Source organism: Ctenopharyngodon idella, chromosome 1 (genome assembly GCF_019924925.1).
Source record: "Ctenopharyngodon idella isolate HZGC_01 chromosome 1, HZGC01, whole genome shotgun sequence".
NCBI classification, from domain to species: Eukaryota; Metazoa; Chordata; class Actinopteri; order Cypriniformes; family Xenocyprididae; genus Ctenopharyngodon; species Ctenopharyngodon idella.
Window position 1 is genome coordinate 4683889 of NC_067220.1, and position 22993 is coordinate 4706881.

General features: G+C 39.2%; 4 protein-coding genes across 6 annotated transcripts; 1 reads left to right on the forward strand and 3 right to left on the reverse strand.

Moving 5' to 3' along the window:
* Positions 1–54: 54 nt before the first annotated feature.
* On the reverse strand, positions 55–9700 carry cd247 (CD247 molecule). Its single transcript, XM_051887540.1, has 8 exons — positions 8915–9700; positions 2752–2852; positions 2282–2326; positions 2143–2208; positions 2028–2060; positions 1342–1395; positions 1228–1251; positions 55–1139 (listed from the first exon to the last, which is right to left on the reverse strand). Exons 1-8 carry the CDS (start codon positions 8970–8972, stop codon positions 1068–1070), a joined length of 453 nt encoding a protein of 150 aa, XP_051743500.1. The 5' UTR covers positions 8973–9700; the 3' UTR covers positions 55–1067.
* A 380-nt stretch (positions 9701–10080) lies between these two features.
* Positions 10081–12963, reverse strand: creg1 (cellular repressor of E1A-stimulated genes 1). Its single transcript, XM_051887515.1, has 4 exons — positions 12585–12963; positions 11176–11295; positions 10895–11093; positions 10081–10608 (listed from the first exon to the last, which is right to left on the reverse strand). Exons 1-4 carry the CDS (start codon positions 12855–12857, stop codon positions 10592–10594), a joined length of 609 nt encoding a protein of 202 aa, XP_051743475.1. The 5' UTR covers positions 12858–12963; the 3' UTR covers positions 10081–10591.
* Positions 12964–13513: 550 nt separating this feature from the next.
* LOC127509059 (histone H2A, sperm) lies at positions 13514–14565 on the forward strand. The gene is made up of 2 exons (XM_051887529.1): positions 13514–13673; positions 14069–14565. Exon 2 carries the CDS (start codon positions 14080–14082, stop codon positions 14500–14502), a length of 423 nt encoding a protein of 140 aa, XP_051743489.1. The 5' UTR covers positions 13514–13673; positions 14069–14079; the 3' UTR covers positions 14503–14565.
* Positions 14566–16563: 1998 nt separating this feature from the next.
* On the reverse strand, positions 16564–22842 carry setdb2 (SET domain bifurcated histone lysine methyltransferase 2). Of its 3 annotated transcripts, XM_051887345.1 has the most exons (12): positions 22744–22842; positions 22512–22560; positions 21923–22036; positions 21757–21843; positions 21583–21679; positions 20723–21481; positions 18901–19070; positions 18508–18722; positions 18345–18378; positions 18083–18255; positions 17189–17277; positions 16564–16800 (listed from the first exon to the last, which is right to left on the reverse strand). In XM_051887345.1, the coding sequence occupies exons 2-12, from the start codon at positions 22531–22533 to the stop codon at positions 16683–16685; spliced, it is 1878 nt and encodes a 625-aa protein (XP_051743305.1). In that variant the 5' UTR covers positions 22534–22560; positions 22744–22842; the 3' UTR covers positions 16564–16682. The 3 variants fall into 3 exon arrangements, with proteins under 3 accessions (XP_051743305.1, XP_051743321.1, XP_051743314.1); XM_051887361.1 differs by lacking the exon at positions 20723–21481; XM_051887354.1 differs by lacking the exon at positions 16564–16800 and having other exon boundaries at positions 17207–17277; positions 18028–18255.
* Between the last annotated feature and the right edge of the window lie 151 nt (positions 22843–22993).

The following is a 22993-nucleotide window of genomic DNA, read 5'->3' on the forward strand; positions in this document are numbered from 1 at the left end:
TTCTGAGTAACAATCAGTCAAATCAAGCTTCAAAACTGATCATTTACTGACGAGTGCAATGGAAAAAAATCATTTTATTTTATTAACAAGCTAATGACAAAATTACAGAGACAAAAAATAATAATCGAATGAAATACAGTGAAATTCTCAGTTTTTAAAAGAGTAAATGAAAAATTACGTTCCTAAAAGAGTCGTGATAAAGGACAGAGTGTGTGAAACACTAAACATCATTAAAACTCAGTGAATCTCATAAAACCTGCTCATATTTCACCACAAAATCACAAGAAAATAAGACATTATTTAGGACTGTATACTGTATTGAAGAATCTTTAACATCCATGAATCTTTCATTCCACTAACGGTTCTCTAGATTATTAAAATGGTTCTTTTAAGAACGGATCACTGAAAGAGTCTTTAAGAAACCAAATATTGTTCTATGGAATCACTGAATAAAGATCATTTAGTAAGAAGAGTGTGTGATATTACACTAATGAGACTCCAGAAGTACAAACGCGTGTCGAGTGAATCAGTTGAATCACATGATGTTTGTTCAAACGTTTGCTCTTCACTCAGTTTACTGTCAAACGCTGTTATATGGATTTTTTGGTAACACTTTAAAGACTCATTTATCAATACTAGTTACTAACAATGAAAAATACACTTTTTAAAGCCTTTATTAACCTTAATGTTAGTAAAGAATCAACAGATGATTGTCAGCTCAGCTCCATTAAACAATATGAACAAATAAACTTTTTATTTTCATAATGTATTACTAAATGCTGAGATTAACATTCACTAATAATAAATGCTGTGGAAGTATTGTTCATTGTTAGTTCATGTTGTCAATGTTAACAAATGAGCGGTTCTTTTGACTTTAGCGCTGCTGGACATGTATGACATGTAAACTCTGAGCTCATTATGAAAGTCCATCATTTATGAAGTGAAAAACTGAACGCAGTTACTGTAAAAATAATCACATGACTGGAGCCATTAGGAAAGAAAGAAGCCCTGGAATCAGGAATGTGGAGTGGACTGTGTCCTGATGAGGGTTTGACGAGCGACGGCGTCTAACGGGGCGGCGGGTGAATCTGCTGCATGTGCAGAGAATCATACGTGTCTTTGGTCATGGAGCTCAGACCCTGAAACACACACACACACACACTCGTTCAGTAATGAAACAGATCAAACCATATCATACACTTCACTGTGAGATCTGAGGCGTCTGACCTGATAGACCTGATCACGCCGGCGCTGTGGACGAGAATCAACAACACAATGAGTCTTTCTGAATCACTCAGACGAATCAAGAATCAACACCAGATCAGATAATAAAACACTCACGTCTCCCTTCGGCTCAATCTCACGGTACGTTTCATCCGTCTTCTTAGTCAGAGGCTGAAACAAACCATCATCATCATCATGTGGATTAAACACAATAAACGGCAACACTTTATTTTACACTGTCCTTGTGACACGTTACATGTAGTTACTGTAGTAATAACAGTAAAATATGCATAATTACATCCTAACACTACAGTAAGTGCATGTAATGTTAATGTTACTCAGAATGTAAATGACGTTCTAATCTAAACCTTGATTTGATTGGGTTACACTGTATTTAAGGTGTTTTTGTTACAGTGAAATTACAGGCAAATTTCAAAATGTTTTTGTGTGATTTCTGGAGACTCCAATATAAAATAAACTGACCAGTGTATTATATTATATTAGATTATATATTATATTATGTTATGATATGCTGTTATGTGTTAAGTTATGTTATATTATATTATATGTTATGTCATGTTATGTAATAATCTGCATCTCTGTGTGGACTGAATCATCGTTCTCAGATGTTTTCGGGGCTGAAGGGTCTCGTGTGAAGAAGCGTCTCTGTAACGTTCGGTCTGACGCTGGTTTTGTGCCACTGGTGGAAAGTGCAGCAGGTGTGTCTGTGGTCGAAGCGCTTCAGCTCATTATTCTCAACGCGCTGCTAATAAACTTCCTTCCTGTTGTGATGAAGCTCTTACCGTGTACGTGTCGTCTCCTCCTCTCCTGCGACCCTGTGAAACACACACACACGTATGATCAGGGCCCGTCCGTCATGTGACGTGTCATGTGATGTACGTTGATTTGATCACTCACCCGAGCTTCGTCAGCGCTGCGCTGGTTCGGAGCGCTGTACACTTCCTTCCCGGCGGTGTTAATCGCCTGGAAACATCAAACCTCATTAATATCAGAGTTTGATATCAGCTGACCGGTCAGCGTCTGACGTGATTCTCACCTGATACGGAGACTCTGTGTCCACTTTACTTGTCTTCTTGTTGAACTGAAAGAGGAAACGTCATTAATTAACAGAAACAAAAATAACAAAAATATGCTGTAAGAACGTTTTGATAAGTTATGAAAACATAATTTCTGAATATTCAAAACGTTTTTTCTTGGTTATTTGAACGTTAAAGGAACATTCCATCGTATCGTTCTTCAAACATTATGGGAACGTTACTTTTGAATGTTCTCTGAACGTTCTGCAACAAGTAGTAACAAACGTTCAACTAAAACTTCTCAGAAAAAACGTGTAGAAATAATTTTTCCATGCTAACGTCTTGAGAACATTATTAAAGACCAGATCACTTTGAACAAATGTTCTATTAATGTTACTCGTTTGTTTGTAACCCTGAGAGAACGTTCTGAGAATGTTCCCTGTGTGTGTGTGTGTGTGTGTGTGTGTGTGTGTGTGTGACAGTCTCTCACCCGCTCGCGCACGAAGAACGCAGTGATGATGACTCCGTACAGCAGCAGAATCCCGTCCAGAGCGTAACAGATCTGAGGGTCGTACGCTGTTGATGCAGCCTCTGCGAGAAACACACAAAAAAAGTTAATTTCAGGTTATTACGAACAATCAGTTCTAAAGAGAAACACAAAACCGGCACTGATTGAAAGAAAACATGTTGTTAAAAAGACTGAATCCAGTGTTTGCTGATAAACACCAGAGGTTTATAAGATGATTTTTTCTAGGCCAGTTATTTTTGACCCAGAACAGCACAAGCGAAACAAGCTGGAAAATAAACACACAAAAGGTCACACTGTGAGCGCAGTCTGTGAGAGAACATGAACATGAACATGAACATTCACTGGCACCTTCAGGAAAAGAAAATCCTCTCGAGGACAAAATGACCAGAAAACAACATGAGGGTAAAATCAAAAGACGCAAAATGAAAAATTTGTTTCCCTGAAAAATGCATCAAAATGAAGCGAGTTTGTGTTTAAAACAAGAACAAATATCTGCCAATGGAGTCAGAAAAATCATCTTGTTTTCCTTCGAAATTCAGTTTATTTTCAGACTCCACTGGCAGATATTTGTTCTTGTTTTGAGCACAAACTCACTTCATTTTAATACATTTTTCAGTAATCAATTCTTCATATCCTTAGTCATTTCTCTTCTCCAATAAATGTATCTTGATTTATGAATGTTTATATATTTGTGCTGGAAAACAAAACAGAAACACTGAGGAAGAACATCATTTTGTTGCAGTTTATGAACACTGAGCACTTTCAGCATTATTATATATTATATTCACACACACACACACACACACACACACACACACACACACACACACACGAGTCTCGTCTGAAGTGTTTGTGGTGTTTCAGACTCGAGCTGTTTCTAGTTCAGCGGTTTGTTCAGCTGCTCTAACTGAATAACGTGTGTGTGTGTGTGTGTGTGTGAGAGAGAGATAAAGTGGGAGGAACACACTCACACACCCTCCCTCTCTCTCACACACACACACACACACACACACTTTCATCATTTGTTGCTCATAAATCGGATCAAAGAGTAAATGTTTGGCAGTCGATGAAACTGTGAAACCGAGCTGCAGGTTTGATTCTCACAATATTAAATCATAATCAAACATGAAACTATTAAAATCTTCATAAATCAAGCAGAAGTTGTTCATCCACTGAACTAAACGAACACCAACTAGATAAAAAAGGAATGAAGCCGTTGAACAGGTGAACTTTGACCTCTGAATCTGCTGCATTTGCACTCATTACAGACACAACGAGGAATTCTCGAGTTAATAAACTCAAACTGTATGACTGAACCGAAGAAATACATTCAAAACATGTAATGAACGTCATTTGATCAAAACTGCTCTTGACTTCATATATCAACATGTTAATGATCAATAATCTGATCAGTGTATGATCTGCATATAAAACGACTGAAGTGAGTTTGTGCTGAAAACAAGAACAAAGATCTGATGATGGAGTCAGAAAAACACACTGAACTCAGACGGAAACAAGATGATTTTTCAGACTCCATTGGCAGACGATTGTTCTTGTTTTAAACACAAACTCATTTTCAGAAAACTAGGTTTAATATCTTCAGTCATTTCTCTTCTCCAGTAAATGTATCTTGATTTATGAATGTTTAGATGTTTGTGCTGGAAACAAACAGAAACAGAGTTTTTTTGCAGTAAACAATTAAGATTAACTTCGTATGATTTCTTTAAATGTTATATATTAAAATTCATATAATTCATGCCAATTAAACTAGAATGTTTCAGTCTAAGCGGATGAATAAGAAGATTTGTAAATGCATCAACATCAGAAGATGTGTGAGGTCAGAAACTTCAGCGATGACCTAAAACACAATCATAATGTCATAAAGGTCATGTCTGAATATAATGAGCACTGAATTCAGTTCATCATCATCAGAGCGATGTGTGTGTGTGTGTGTGTGTGTGTGTGTGTGTGTTGGATGTGATCTGTGGCGGATCAGTTTCCTCTCTCTCTCACACCACAGACCTGCTGCGGTCAGATTCATCAGCTGCTGCTGGAGCTCTTCTGCTGTCGGTCATCTGATGATCCGCTCAGAGACAGACGGTCAGAGTCTCTCAGGGTCAGTTTGTGCTGCACACCGGTTAAATGAAGGACAGCAGCACATTCTGCTCCTCACGACTTCAGTTATTCTTGAAAAAAGCATTTATTACACATTGACGGTGTGTCGAGGTTCAGCGGTCAGTTCCTTATTCTCCAATCGGACTCTTTTAGCTGAGCAAAATATCAAATTCAGAAAATCTTTGCAGACTTCTGTGTCTCTGTGTTTGAGAGATTTTACACGCGTCTGTAGAGTCAATGACTTCATCTGTAACATCGAGACACGAAAAACAGAACTGTCCACGACTCTGACAATAGAATTTAATTTAATATAATAATGTTTTCTTCAGAGAGAATTGATCATAAAAAAATCATTTTTAATGGCCGCTGTTAAATTTTTAATTAAATGTTATAATTTTTGAAAACAGTGTTTGATGTTTAAATGAATGTGATAACATGTTAAATTCAGTGTTCATCGTCTGGATTCGTTCAGTTACACTAAATTAAACACATACTGAATAACAATTATCACTGTCAATCAATCAATGTTTAATCTAATTCATGGGATGATATGCTGATTAATCTAATTAATTCTACTTCAACATCTGCAGAGAAAACAACCCAATTCCTCAAATAAAGAACTGAAAGTCGTCTCATTATCATCACGGACAGACGCTGTAGATTCAGCTGAACTCTGCTCTGATCCGCTGCGTCAGGATCATGTTCAACACTCCAGACGGACGCTTGCGTTTGTTTTAGTTTTTCCCCTCAATAAACTCTGTGTGTTTGTGTCTGTCTGACAAAAATGATGCAATTCATTGAGTTTGAAATGAGAAAATGATTGAAAATGCTTCAGTGTGAATCTCTCTTATCTTGTTATTTTCGCTCAGTTTCTTCTTCTCTTTCAATACTCAAGTACAATTTTTTACATAAAACACATAAAAGTAAAATTAAAAGTTTTATATTTTCACTTTTACTCAAGTATGTTTTTGGCAGATAGTTGTAATGGAGTCTAAAAACACTGAAGGACAAACTGATATTACATGTGCTCCTTTATTTTACACTTATTTTATATGAACTTCATAATTTCTGTTCTCAACATGTGAGACGGTCATAACGGGTGAAATAACAGGCTAAATTCTGTTCTTTTGTAATATTCCTGCTATAAAAATGAAATAGAAGCATTAAACAGCTTTAGATTTCAGAGTAAATGAAGTACGGGCGGACCGTCGCAGGGTTCACTAGTTAGTGATCAACTTTAAAGAAATATCTTCAATAAAAATAACATTTGATGATTTTTTTTCTTAACATGTCGACAGATACTCAAACACTACAATGTGCGTAAAAAATGAGAAAAAAAGAATGTAACTATTAATTTATAGACATGTCTTGAATATTAATTATGTCTTGATAAAAATATACACTACAGTTCAAAAGTTTGGGGTAAGATTTTTAAAGAAATTAATACTTTTATTCATCAAGGACGCATAAAAGTGACAGTAAAGACATTTATAATGTTACAAAAGATTAATAAATTCTGTTCTTTTGAACTTTCTGTTCATCAAACAATCCTGAAAAATAAAATGTATGACGGTTTCCACAGAAACATGAACTGTTTTCAACACTGATAATAATCATAAATGTTTCTTGAGCAGGAAATCATCATATTAGAATGATTTCTGAAGGATCGTGTGACACTGAAGACTGGAGTAATGATGCTGAAAATTCAGCTTTGATCACAGGAATAAATTACACTTTACTATATATTCACATAGAAAACAGCTGATTTACATTATAATAATATTTCAGTGTTTTACTGTATTTTTGATCAAATAAATTCAGCCTTGGTGAGCAGAGGAGACTCTTTGAAAAACATTAATAAAATCTTTATATATATAAATATATAAATGATGTGTGTGAATGTGGAGCAGTATTCGTGTCAGATGACCGAGTTTCTTCAGCATCTGTCAGCTGTGACACACTTGAGTTCACAGAATAAAGTCTCGAGCGAAGCGTCATTTCAGCAAATTTCAGCATTTCATGTGCGAGTTATTGAATTTATCAGCGTGTTCCTTGAAATGATGTTTTTCTAACAGTTTTTTCCAGCGTGTCGTCATTCATCACTGAACTATTAAAGTTTCTGACAGTAAGTCGCTTCGCCCACAGATGAACACTTTCCACAACATCAGCAGCGTCTGAAGAAAAACACGCTCACATTCAGATAACAGGGAACGTTCTCTCAACGTTATGAACGTTAATAGAACATTTGTTCAGAGTTATCTGGTCTGTAAAAAAAAAAAATATTATTTATACATCTTTCATGGAACATTTTTCTGAAACATTTTAGTTGAACATTTTTAAATGTTTCTACTTGTTCAAAAGTAACGTTCCCGTAACGTCTGAAGAATGATGAAACAGAATGTTTCTTTAACATTAATGTTTTTAAAAAAGTAAAACACTGGATGTTTGTAACGTTCAGAAGAACATTCAGAAATAACGTTCTCAGAACATATTTTTGTTTGCTGAAGAGAAACTTGTGAATGAAGCTGAACTGAAGATTCTTTGAGAGTCAATCTAGAGTCGATATTGAAGCAGAAATGAGAAGATTTCAGAGCTCTGATGAATATAATCTAATGCTAATAATTCTGCTATAATATGTGATGTTTGAATACGTCAAAAACTGACACTTGCTCTGAATAGAAACACACACATGAAAGCCGCATGCGCTCGTGAGCAGAAATCATCAGATAAATGCAGTATTTATAGAGTGTGTTTCTTTCATCTGAGTTCGTGGAAAAACAAGAATAAACGCCAGCGATGGTTCAGGAAGTGGATCTGGCGCTCTATTACACAAACACTGATGTTCACGAGCGGAAAGAGTGAATCCTGATTCCACCGAATCACTGGAGATTCACTGATTCACTTCACAACTTCAGCATTAAATATGATTCACAGAATTCATCTGGCAGTTCAGAGCGACTGTAAATCTGCTTATGATCAGATGTTTTAGTTTTAATTCAGCGCTCAAATAAAAACTGAAGACGTCTGAAGAAGCAGAAGTTTGTTCTGATGTTTCAGCATTTCTGAGAAATAAATCTTCAGACAATCATGCCTTCGTAATCTTATCAGCGCTTATGAATTAATACAGTCAAATCAAACAGAAGCGCTGTAAATCTGCAGCGGTGAATTCATGATGTCTGCTGGATTACAGAAATATCAGGTTCTTCTGTAAATACTGAGAAAATTAAGATTAATTGAATTTAAATTTTACTAAAAATACATCTATTTTAAAACATGTTTTTGCACTGCAGACACATCTCATCAGATCAACATATGCGAAAAAACTAAAATAAATAATAAACATTATTAATAAAATCAAAATGTGCTGTAGTTTGTCATTTTTATGTTGGTGTAGAAACACTTTACCATAAACTCTCATTAGTTCATCTATAAACTATCTTTGAACAATATATTTTTTCCACCCTTTATTAATGTTCATTAACACACATGCAGTTAATTCAGATCCACAAACACGTATTAGTACATGTTGAGATGAACATTGATTAATAAACGCTGTGGAAGTATTGATCATGTTAACGAACTGTAACGTGTAACAGTGATATTGACCGTATCGTGATCTTTATAATCAGCGTTTGGCCTTTAGTTTCATATAATCACATTTAAAACATTATTCTAGCTTGATCAATCTGACATGTTTGAGCCGTACGCGAGGAAACACACTGAAAGGCTCCTGAACGGATCAAGGGACGAATCAGAGGCACGAGAAGCAGTGAGAGGATGAAAGACGGCCGCAGCGTTCAGCCCTGAGAGATAAAACACCACGTCTGAAGCTGTAGAGTTTGAGAGGCCAAAGGTCAAACGCTGAATTGGTCTACAGCTCGAGGTCTTGAGCAGATTTCTCTGAGAGGATCCTGAGTGTTTTGACAGGAGGAAGTGTTCGAATCCCTCCAGAGAAACCTTGAGAAAGATGGCGGCCTTCCCTCGACTCTGAACAAACACAAACTCTTACCTGACGCAGGTGCCATCGAGAGCAGGACGATCGCGGCGGACGCTGCCCTCGACGCCATCACTGACCCTCTCTGTGTCTCTGACGGACGGACGGACGGATGAGCTCTAGGGATCTGTGTGACGGGCCACAGGTTTCAGGCTGCAGACGCTGTCGTGTCGACTGACTTCTCTGAAGCTTGAGATCTCTTCTCTGACAGGAAGTGGCTCCTCGAGCTCCACCTGTTCATACAGACTCTTCCACCAACCAATGAACACTGACGAGCACACACACACACACACACACACACACACACACACACACACACTCACGGCCTACATACTCTCGACATGAGCGACGAGAAGCAGAGCACTGACTTCAGACCAGACAACATGAGCGTCTACAGCAGAACCACAGAATCACAGACGAGACACGGTCACTGAGATCCTGTTATACTGATGTTCTGAGTTAGTTTTTATTTTTATATTTTCTGGTCTCATTTTAATTTTAGTTAAAATAGTACTGAAATAAAATGAAATCTAGAAAAACCTAAATTTCAGCTAGTTGCCAAGGGAAGGTTTCTTGATTCAATTTAGTCTAACTGGACTAAAATAACTCAAACTAAAGCTGAAATAAAAATTAATAAAAGCATTTAAATAGGCAATTAAAAAACTAATAAAAATGTCAAAAACATACAACAAAATTACTTAAAACACCCCAAAACTAATAAAAATGTGAAGACCATACAACAAAATCACTAAAAAAAGTCAAAAACATACAACAAAATTACTAGGAAAACCCTCAAAAACTAATAAAAAAGTGTGAAAACCATACAACAAAATCACTAAAAAAATGTCAAAAACAAACAAAAAACTAATAAAAATTACAAAAAATATACAACAAAATTACCAAAAATTAGTTCAAGTAATTGTTTGTTTTCTAACATTTTTATTTATTTATGTTTTTAAATATGTCTATATAGTTTTTATTCATTTTTATTTCACTGTTAGTTTGAGTTATTTTAGAACATCAAGTTAAACTAAATGAAAATAAGACGTGGAAACTAGCTGAAATTAAAAGTTTATATTTTATTTTTATGTCACTTAACAATTTTATTTAACAAAAATGAAGTAGAAAAAAGTTTTTTATGGTTTTGTTTTAATGAAGTAAAACGACGCTGAAACAGAAACTGCATCTGTAAGATCTTTATTTCACGGCACTCTACATCACATCAGACACACTCAAAACACACATCAACATCTGAGAAATAATCACTCTGAGCAAATAATGTTTGACTTATTTTTAAATTCAATTCGATTATAAAATATAAGCAAAATGAGCCTAAATGCAAAAAGTCATCTTGTGAGATTCACATTTCGGTCACAGGTCAGGGGTCAGGGGTCAGAGGTTGCTGACAAACACCAAATGAAACATGTATGAGTGACACGCGAATCTCACTTTATGATTAAAGGCTCCACTGGATTTCCATTGAAAATCTGCTAATGTTAAAGTTAAAAATCTTGTGCAAACTGCAAAAATGATTCTGCGCATTTATTCTAAACGCTTTCAAACATGTAGATTTACAACATCAGGTTTCAACACTCGTGTAACATGTCTCACACACACACACACACACACACACACACATCAACCTGAGAATTATTCATCAATCTGAGTGTCTTCTGATCCAGTTCATCAAGATCACCGCATGTCACTTCCTGTAGAAACACACACACACACACACACTGAGGTCACATGATGACATTCAGCACAGCGTCTGTTTCAGACTGATAACAGCTGCTCATATAACATCCAGCGTTCAACATTATTAATAAACATCACAATGATTTTCATGTGTCAGTGTTTAGTGTAAAACAGGCCTCCATCGTTTACTGTGTTTTACTGTGTTTCTCGTCTTGAACATGTCGTTGGTCACAGTGAAGTCAAGCGTCCTCTGGTCATCTTAACATGATGTCAGAGTAAACACACACACGACAGACTCACCGGCGTGTGTCCGGTGCGGAGCGGCGCTGTAATACTCCTCCGGCGTGACGGTCTTCACTCCGCCGAAGTAGTCGAGCACCCACACCTGAGTGATGTTGAACTTGGCGAAGAACCAGTTGTGGTCAGTGGGCCAGTCGATCATCTCCGGGTGTCTGCCGAACAGAGCGGCTTTAGCCACGGACGCCTCGCTGTCGTTCACCTGAAACAGACACACGGCTGGACTTCAGACGGGAAACAGCCTTAATCTGACCGGAGCGAGAGCAGGAAGCGTGACCTCTGACCTGCATCACGGAGCCGGACAGGATGATGTGAGCGCACAGAGGGCTCTGAGGGTCGAAGCCGTGGTTCTTACAGTAGTGTGTCTGAGCCAGAGACACGGACAGAGACGCCTGCGGATTGACCTGAGACACACACACACACACACACACACACACACACACACTTCATGAGTTCTGCTGAACGCTGCAGCTGATAAACTCGCTGACTCACGCTTACACAAGCCACACCAGCACCACATGATCATGCAGTTTGTTTTTAGATTTAAGAGAATTTCTCACTTTACACATCACAGGTCAAGTTCACGTTTAAGACTATTTCCCATCATTCTTTGCAGTTTAATGTGAGACTCTGCAGGTAAAACCAGTGTTTTCAGGCACTGTCAGGGTCAGGGCTTCACGCTCTCTAATGCCATAACAGCCTTCATTCAGACCACAGGAGACACATTTCTTTAAAAACACTCAAAAACTAAAAAAATGTCAAAAACTAATAAAAATGTCAAAACATACAAGAAAATTACTAAAAAACTAATAAAAATGTCAAAACATACAAGAAAATTACTAAAAAAAACTAATAAAAATGTCAAAACATACAAGAAAATTACTAAAAAAAACTAATAAAAATGTCAAAACATACAAGAAAATTACTAAAAAAAACTAATAAAAATGTCAAAACATACAAGAAAATTACTAAGAAAACAAATAGAAATGTCAAAACATACAACAAAATTAAAAAATCCCTCGAAAAATTAATAAAAATGTCAAAACATAAAAGAAAATTACTAAAAAAAACTAATAAAAATGTCAAAACATACAAGAAAATTACCTAAAAAACTAATAAAAATGTCAAAACATACAAGAAAATTACTAAGAAAACAAATAGAAATGTCAAAACATACAACAAAATTAAAAAATCCCTCGAAAAATTAATAAAAATGTCAAAACATAAAAGAAAATTACTAAAAAAAACTAATAAAAATGTCAAAACATACAAGAAAATTACAAAAATATTAGTTCAAGTAATTGTTTGTTTTTTAAAGATTTGTATTATTATTATTATTATTTTAAATGTCTATAGTTTTTATTCATTTTTATTTCACTTAGTTTTAGTTATTTTAGAACATCAAGTTAAACTAAATGAAAATAAGACATCTTGTCATGTCAACTAGCTGAAATTTTATTTTAGTTAACGATTTTATTTAACACAAATTAAGTAGCAAAAATTTTTTTTTTTTTGTGGTTTTGGTTTTTTCTAATTTGCTTCATTCAGACTGAAGAGTTTATTTTACTGCACTTGATCTGTTCGCTTCTGTAGATTCTCCCAGCAGATTACTATGAATGTACAGCATCTAATTACCACAGTTACTACAGTAAAATCACTGTAACTGTATTACAGTGTGAGGTGTCGTTTGTACCTGCAGGTCCTGCACCGAGATCTCCATGTGTGTCAGGTACATGTACGGGGTTCCGGTTCCGTTGCCCGCGAGCCCGTCGCTGATGGAGAAGGCGTTGGAGAACGGCTGTCCTCTCACCGGATCATGAGTGGAGATCGTCGCCATCGAAGCCCAGTCACACTTGTGGACCACGAACCGAGCCATCCGAGCCACCTCCTCATGCGGCGGAACCGACAGAGCACCGCAACGCGCGATAACGACCGCCAGAAACACCGCGAGCAGCGCGCGAAACATGACTGACCACTGCGATTCACGAGCACATATGATTCATATGACCACAGAGTCACTGTAAACACAGAACAACACTGACTCACATGACCACTGAGTCACTGCGAACGCAAATGATTCATTTGACCATAGAGTCACTGTGAGCTTTGAACACAAATGATTCATTTGATCACAGAGTCACTGTAAACACCGAACACAAATGATTCATATGATCACAAACACCGACCACGATTCTTTTGATCATATACCAGTGAGCTCCACAACAAATGGTCACATGATCAAAATAGTCATGTGACCACAAAACAACACGTGCTTACAGCACAAATAATGAATTATATAAAGCTGAGCCGCACCCTTATTAAACTACCTTTAACCTCCTTTTAATATTTTGATATCTTACTAAATCTCAATGTTAAAGCATATTAAGGCATTATAAGAACATCATGAAAAAAACTTGAAAAAATAGATTTTTTTTATTACCATATTACACCAAATTCAGGATACTGTATGTAATTAATCAATATTGTCATAAGCAATTGAAATATTAACAATATAAACAAGCTTATTATAAGAAAATATACTACATTCTACAATTTATTTTGTTTAAACTTTTAAAGAAAGTGTCATAAAGACTCGCTCTAATTGATCGTTTACAATATAATGAATTCAAACATCTGATTGGCCAGCGGTCTTTGATTGACACAGGTGAAGTTCAATTAATGCCAATTAAGATCCGGTATAAACACGAGACTCTTCGATGTGAATCAAACTGCTTCTCTTCTTGTTCCTTGTTTGTTGGTTGAATCAGTCTTTGTTAAGCAGGTGAGTTTGAGTTGTTTTGTTTGTTTACTGGTAGTTTCAATTCGTAGTCATATAAATCAGACTCTTTCTGTCATGAAGACTTCAGTTCTTTGACTCATTTGCCCTTTGATTACGTGTAAATGTGACTCTTCATTTGCACTTTAGTTGTAAAACTCCACATGATTCGAGGGACTCGATCACTGTTCAGATGAACCGATCACTTTAAATTCAACTAACAATAAACTAGAATACTAGAATTTTTATTTTTATTTATTTTTTTATTTTTTATTTTTTTTTAATTAGTTGGTCCTTATTTACTCATTTGAACTCTTGCTACTTGTAAATGTACGTGGTTTATTTCTTCAAGTACTAGTTATGTTCTATTGAACCGATCATTTGACTCCTTCTGGTTCCAGATCTCCTCATCATGTCTGGCCGCGGTAAGAAGCTCGCAGCTGCAGCGAAAACCAAGACGTCGGTGTCGCGCTCCTCCCGCGCGGGGCTTCAGTTCCCGGTGGGCCGCATCGCGCGCCTCCTGCGGAAGGGAAACTACGCGGCGCGCATCGGCTCGGGAGCGGCGGTGTATCTGACGGCGGTCATCGAGTACCTGTGCGCGGAGGTGCTGGAGCTGGCGGGCAACGCGAGCCGCGACAACAAGAAGCTCCGCATCGCGCCGCGCCACATCCAGCTGGCGGTGCGGAACGACGAGGAGCTGAACACGCTGCTGGGCGGCGTCACGATCTCCGAGGGCGGCGTTCTGCCCAACATCCAGGCGCAGCTGCTGCCCAAGAAGACCAAAGCAGCCCGAGACCCGAACACCAGCAAAGAGGTGCAGTCGCAGGACTTCTGACTGCCCGGACTCTGTTTTTAAGCACTTTAATGTCGGTGGTATTAATAAAGCTTTAGTTTTCAATGTCTGGCTGGTTTTGGTGTTTGTGCACTAGTGCATCAGGCCTCTGCAGCCTAGGGTTTAAAGACAATATTTTATTTAAAAAAAAAAAACAAAACAAAAAAACAAACAAACAAAAAAAACCCTATAAGGACACGAAAGCTTTAAGAACTACAAGCTTCTTCCTGGGTTGGTGAGGTCACAAACCCTAAAATTTACATAAACTCCACCCCCAAGAACACACAATAAAGGGGGCGGGGCCATGTTGGGCTGCTTTAGAGAAGAGGAAGAGTTGTAGTAGAGTGTTGTTGTCATGCCGTCATTTTACGCCGGACTGCTTCACAAAACGAGGGTCAATTCAACACAAAAGATTAACATGACGGCACATGCTAGTGGATGAGTTGAATCAACTCCACAGCAACTACATACATTTATCCACTAGCCATTCAGAAACGTCTAAAAGTTGTAACTTCTTCCTGAGTCTCTCCATCAGTGTCGACTCCGGTTTGAACAATGTAAGGCTGAACACCGTTACTGGCAATCCTCATTTTGGCTGCGTGAGATTCTCCAGCTTTGTTGTTGAGCGACTGAAGCGTGAGCTGTTAAAGCTCCGCCCTCTTCTGGAAAGCCAGCCTCATTTGCATTTAAAGGGACACACACAAAAACGGCGTGTTTTTGCTCACACCCAAATAGGGGCAAATTTGACAAGCTATAATGAATGATCTGTGGGGTATTTTGAGCTGAAACTTCACAGACACATTCTGGAGACACCAGAGACTATTACATCTTGTGAAAGGGGCATTAGGTGCCCTTTAATATTCAGTAATATTATTGGTTTTAACTGCACTGACACTGTCAGATGAAAACAACCACCTGGACTGATCTGAATAATGACTCTTGTCCTCTGAAGAGCTGCTTATATCTTTGCAGCAGTTATTTAAACTGAACTGGTTCAACATTTAACCGAACACTGACACTATCTTCTTGAATTTTGCTTTAAAAAGACAATAGTGTCATTCAGTTCAATAACTGTCAATGTTGCAAAGTTCAATTATGAAACAAAATCAATTTCAGATATAAAGCAGCACTAGAGAAGTTTCTGATGAACTTTAAACCGTTATTGAACTGAATCAACACTGATCTGAATAATGACTTTACAGCAGAATCAGAGTGTCTCATATCTGATGAAGTTTGCATCATTGATTCTGTTATTTTCCTGTTTATTACTGTGAAGCTGCTCTGAAACGATCAGTACTGTAGAGCTGTAGACTTACTTAAAGCCCCACATGAGATCAAAACTAGCTCTGTCCGTTTCATGTCTGTGGGTTTCGGGTCCTTTTATGGTTGTGGTCTTCACAGACTCTCTGAGGTGTGATCTCACTGACCCGCAGCTTATGAAACCTTCAAAAGAACATACTGTATTTGCAGCAATTTGTGTTGAACTTGTATTGAACTCGTCACTGATCCAGTCTAGCTGTGCTGAACACAGTGTTCAGGGTGTTTTGTGGGGATTTTAAAGTTAAGAATTGAAACTCAGCCGGTCACAGATGAAGATGATGAGCAGCACTAACCGGCTAACTCAACCTGGACAAATGATTTCTTCTATCATACATAATGATCTTAATGCACACAACTAATCAATTATCAAAAATACTTACTACAACTCGTTTATAAATAAATATCTTGCTCTCTTTCTGTATTTCAGTTTTGTCTGCTCATCTTATACCTGTATTGTGTACTATGAATATTGCTCTAAAGATAATTTGCATCTGCTAAATCAACCAGGGCCTCAAGATGACTTATAATGATTCAAAATAAGAGAAAACAAGTATTCAAATGAGCTGAAACAACTTAAAGATATTTCTTATTTTAATTCATTCCCTCATCAAAATTCCTCTAAAACTCAATTTTAGTTGTTTTAGTGACTATCTTAATCTTCTGTGAATTAAACTTGATCATTACAGTAAGTGCACTACATAGGGCCTGTGTGAGAATCACGTGAATCACACACACGACAGAGCGTTGCTTGACTCAACTTTATTTTAGCTTCAGCTGCTGCATAAAAACACCCTCAAAGAAGAACAATAACCATCCGGTTTCATTCAGGAAATGCAGAAGTTGATGAGACAGAACTGGGCGTGTCAGATGACGAGTGATTGACAGGTGGTGCTGGCGCAGCGGCAGCTCACCTCGTGATCCGGGTCACTGCCCGGTGTGTACGAGTAGTTCCAGGTCAGTTCAGTTCCAGCTTTAACTGACCTAAGAAATGAAAGTGAACACAGTCGCGTTTGTTTCCATGTGTCACACAGACTCCAGTTTCATTCGGTGCTTCATTTGTACTGCTGTCCTCATGATTACACCCTTAGTCACTTCAGAACTGAACTTTGCAACATGGACACTACTGAACTGAATCGAATTTGTTTCATAATTGATGAACTTTACAGTTATTGAACTGAACTGATCTGAAGAATGACACTTTTTAGAGCTTGAATGTGTCTCATATCTGATGAAGTTTGCATCACTGATTCTGTTATTTTCCTGTTTATTACTGTGAAGCTGCTTTGAAACAGTTTCTGTTGTATGAAGCACTGTAGAAATAAAGCTGATGCTGAACGTAATAATCTCAACCATGACTGATGATTCTCACCTGTTTGTAAAGAAGGCGATGAGAGGGAATTGTGGGTCGTGTGTGTCGACGAAGACGTTCTGGATGAAGAGGTTCGGCTCACAGCTGTGCTGCAGGTGAAGGACACTGGCGTTAATGTCAGTCATTCAATCTGTCTGTATCGCAAAACTGCTAATATTTCAGCTTCTGTTTGAGAAATCATCTGCTAAAAGAATAACGTTTAAATTTAACAGAATTTCACACACGCACAATGACCTTCAACTGGCAGGAAACTGATATCGGGGTCGTATTATTTCACGTTCATCAACGGACAAACTGAAGTACATATATGTACATATGAAATACATATGCGGTCCGTTACTGATATTTTAATTAGCTCTAGTTCTTATGTATGGAAGCACATTTCTGCAACATAAGGAAAAATTATGTATTTGTAAATCATAATTATGACAAGTCATAATTATAAGTCAAAACTATGACAGTCGAAATAATGACTAAATTAAAATAAATTATGACTAAAAAGTCAAAAACATGACAAAGTCAATTATGACATACTAAGAAATAATGACAGTCGAAATTGACTAAATTAAATTAAGACTACATTAAATTGACTGAAATTATTACTTATCACTTATAAAATTATAAGAAATTATTACTTATAAAATTATCACATAAACAATTATGACACAAAAAGTCATAATTTCAGCTTTTTTATTCATAATTTCGGCTTTTTAATCTCATAAGTATGACTTGGTCAGTTATTACTTTGTCATTATTTTGACTTTTCTCATAATTAATGAAGGATTGATTCAAATCCAGCTGTTTTCCTGTCCCTGCTCACTGGAATAAAGGAAAATAACCTCTCTCTCATTATGAGGGTGAGATGCTTGATGGGTAAACGCTGGTGACACGTACGTTGATGAATCGGGCCACGTTTCCTTCTTTAGAGGCATCCAGGTAATACATTTTGTCTTGTTTGAGTCTCTGATGCGTGTGTGACGTGATGTCAGCTCTGTCGTTGTGTCCGTTCGATCCGGTGTGTGCTAATCTGGGCTTCTTACTCAACACCTCCTCGCACTTCTCACGCTCTACAAACACACACAGAAGGACAACATCCGTCCCGAGCCGCTCTGAATGCAGTTCATGTGGAACATCAGAGCGTTTCATGAGCTCGTACCTGTCTCACTGCAGTCCTGTGACTGCTGCTGGTCCTGAAACAGGAAAACATTTACTTTTACATTGACGCCATTTGATCAGTTCATGCATTCCCTGGGAATCAAACCCATGACCGTGGTGTTGCGAGCGTATTTAGTGCTGAAGGCCACCTGTAACACACTGACCGTGAGCGGAGCGCCTGGACTCTGATCCGCAGGTCTCTGGATCACAGGAACATACAGCGGAGGAGAGCAGTCCAGCATCTCAGGGACCGTCTCCTTAGGGCCTGTGGGAAGCGTCCACTCCTCCACCACCTCCACCTCATCGTCGGACACGGGCGCCTCTCTGCTGCGGAGATCCGGCGGCTCCTCCGCGCTCTGCTCCAGTCTGAGGACGACGCCTGAAACCACAGACCGCATCAATACAGTGTGTGTATCTGACCGAGAACAGGAAGAGATGCTTGACTGACACGAAAAGTGACTGAAATTCATGATATTGTGAAAATATTAAGTAACGAAGATGTTTACTGGTTTTAGTTTCAGTTAATGACAGTAACCCTGGTGCAGTGCTCTGTGTACCTGCATAGATGCAGATGAAGGTTCCCTTGTCGAGGTCGTCAGAGCAGCGTACGGCCCAGCCGCGGTCCAGCGTACGAAACACCTGCAGCCGCACCCGCAGCCCCTTCTGGACCACACGGTTCTGACAGAGGCTCTTTTTACAGCTGCACCACGGGCCGCACTCGAACAACCTGTCGGATCACAGCTAGTGTTCACACGCAGCTCACACATCCAACCCAACTGAACCAAACAAAACACAACAAAACACAACTCAACCCAACAAATACAACTCAACCCAACCCAACCACCTCAAATTACCCCAAAACATAACTCAAAAACATTACTCAACCCAAAAAAACCCCAACCCAACCCAAAACCACTCAACTTAACCCAACAAAGCACAAACCAGCCAACCCAACAAAACCCAATTCAACCCAACAAATACAACTCAACTCAACCCAACCCAGCCACCCCCACTTAACCCAACAAAACACAACTCAACCCAACAAAATCCAACAAAACACAACTCAATGCAACTCAACGCAACCCAACCCAAAACCTCTCAACTTAACCCAACAAAGCACAACCTAGCCAAACCAACAAAACACAACACAACACAACACAACAACACAACCACCCCAAATCAACGCAACTCAACACAACCCAACAAAACCAACCCAACAAAGCACAAGCCAGCCAAACCAACAAAACACAACTCAATGCAACTCAACGCAACACAACACAACGCAACCCAAAACCACTCAACCTAACAAAACTCAACCCAACAAAATACAACTGAACCCAACCCAGCCACCCCAAATCAACACAACTCAACACAACCCAACAAAACCAACCCAACAAAGCACAAGCCAGCCAACCCAACAACATACAACTCAACCCAGCCACCTCAACTTCACCCATCAAAACTCAACCTAACCCAAAACCACTCAACTTAACCCAACAAAGCACAAACCAGCCAAACCAACAAAATACAACTCAACCCAACAAAACCCAATTCAACCCAACAAATACAACTCAACCCAACCCAGCCACCCCAAATTAACCCAAAAAAACATAACTCAACCCAACAAAACGCAACTCAACACAACCCAACCCAAAACCACTCAACTTAACCCAACAAAACTCAACCCAACAAAACATAACCCAACCCAGCCACCCCCACTTAACCCAACAAAACACAACTCAACCCTACTCAACCCAACAAAACCCAACTCAACGCAACCCAACAAAACACAATTCAACCCAACAAATACAATTCAACCCAACAAAACCCAACCCAACGCAACTTAACACAACCCAACCCAAAACCACTCAACTTAACCCAACAAAACCCAACTCAACGCAACAAAACACAATTCAACCCAACAAAACACAATTCAACCCAACAAAGCACAACCCAGCCAACCCAACAAATACAATTCAACCCAACAAAACCCAACCCAATGCAACTTAACACAACCCAACCCAAAACCACTCAACTTAACCCAACAAAGCACAACCCAGCCAAACCAACAAAACACAACTCAATGCAACTCAACACAACACAACACAACTCAACGCAACACAACACAACCCAAAACCACTCAACCTAACAAAACTCAACACAACAAAATACAACTGAACCCAACCCAGCCACCCCAAATCAACACAACTCAACACAACCCAACAAAACCAACCCAACAAAGCACAAGCCAGCCAACCCAACAACATACAACTCAACCCAGCCACCTCAACTTCACCCAACAAAACTCAACCTAACCCAAAACCACTCAACTTAACCCAACCCAACAGAATTCAACCCAGCTCAACCCACCGGACTCACCCTGCACTCAGGGGCTCGCTCAGTCGCTGGTGTCTGTAAGCATGACCGTGTCCTCCGGCTCTGACCGTCAGCTGAACACAAGCGCAGCTCTGATCATCTGCGCAGCCGTCCTCGCAGTCGCAGCACGCTGTGAAAAACGGCGCTGCACTGAGGAAGCAGCCGTGCGGCCAGCGCTCTTTGCGGTAGCGAAACTCTTTCAGGCGTGTCCCGTCCACCTCATTGAACAGCGGCACGGGAACCGGCTCGATCCCGTGGCTGAGGTCTCGCTCGAACAGAAGCGCAGACGAGGCGGGAGCTCGTGCCGGATGTTCCGGAAAAACCTGCGAATTGAAGCTGAAATTGTTCGGCTGCAACACGCCCAGAGTGTCCGACTGCAGCAGGAACTGAAGCACCTCCTCCATGGAGCGCAGGCCCCGCCCACACGGCGCTTTGTAAATCACGTCCTGCGCGTCACACTCGTCCTCCTGCTCGCCACTGGCGGCTCGAACCCGAACGCAGTGGCGCTGGAACTGGCACAGCATGGGCACTCGCAGCGGGTTGTGGCCCAGGAAGCGGTCGGCGTGAGCGGGCAGCTGCGGGACACACGCCGGGCTGCAGTCGTGCGGCTGGTAGACGAGCGGGACGGGAGACCTCGGCTCTTCAGAACAGAAGCTCAGAGGAGACAGAAGCAGCGTCGGATCCTGACCACTCACGCCGTCGTTTCTGCTGGCTGAAGACATCTGACTGTAGTCTGAGCTCGACTCCACGTCTCTGGAGAGTCTGAGAGAACATCTTTTTACATTTTTATTCTGTCAGGAACAAGCTTCCATATAATCTATTCATGTCTGATAAATGTAACAGTAATGATACTAATGACGAACCGTGAGCTGTCTTTCTGCAGGACGTCCTCCGTCTCCACGCCGTTCCTCAAACTCTCGGGAGAACACTGAGACTCTGACACGGTCACGGTCAGAATATCTGAAACACAGCAGAGACACATGGTCAGTATGATGAGATATGAGCAGCATTGATCCTCAGCACTGATCAGAACTAACCTTCATCGATCAGCACCTCTTCGAAGGCTTCGTTCCTGAGGACGACCAGTTTAGACTCCAGAATGATCTTCATGGCATGAACATACTCTGAAACATCACGATACAAGACAATCAGACAGAATATGAGTGTCTGTGTGTGTGTGTGTGTGTGTGTGTGTGTGTGTACCTCTGTCTGTCGCAGTGTTGTGTCTGATCGCATCTCTTAAACGTGAAAGAACCTCCATCAGCTCATCAAACTCTCCATCAACATCCACTTCCTCCCAGAAGATCTTCGCTCGCTCTGAAACACACGATCATCTTCTGATCAATAATCATGATAGACTGATCACTGATGATCATCATCTCAGATAACAGGGAACATTCTGTCAAGGTTCTCTCAAAGTTACGAACACGTTCTTCCAGTAACGTTAATAGAACGTTCATTCAGCGTTAAATAGTCATCAATAATGTTCTCAAAACGTTAGCACAAAATATTATTCATACATCATTCATGGAACGTTTTACCTTAAACATTTTAGTTGGACGTTCATCTAACGTTTTTTAAATGTTGCTACTTGTTTCAGAGAACATTCAAAACTAACGTTCCCATAATATTTGAAGAATGTAATGTTCCCTTAACGTTCAAATAACCAGGAAAAAACGTTTTAAGAACATTTAAAAACCTGGACGTTCAGAGAACATTCAGAAATAACGTTTTCATAATCGGAACGTTAGCAAAACGTTCCGAGAACGTATTTTTGTTCGCTGGATCTTACCGATTTCACACTCCATCATCATCTCGATCAGTTCAGATCCTCAGATGAGCTGAGAAGAGATCGAGACACAAACAAGAAACATTTGAATAGATCTGACATGTCAACAACTCAACTATTCTATTATCTCACGAAGACGCTGATTAGTAATAAAACTTTATGTGCCAAAGACAATAAACATCACTGAAATGCTAAAACGCTTATGAAAACTGAATGAAAATATCACATTTCTTACTTAAACGACTTCATTAAAGTGAATGAAACAACGCGGCATCACTGAAGAATCATCCACATGTGATTTGATTCTTCAAACCGATTCAGTCAAACCGAAGCTCTGGTGAATCACAGAGAGAAACTTCAACAGCACGACATTTGATGCAAACTTTATAACCTCACCGGACAAAATTATTGAACTAAAGGCTTTTTATAAGTCTGTGGACTCTTTTGTTTGAATGATGATGATCCACATTCGTTGGTGAATCAGT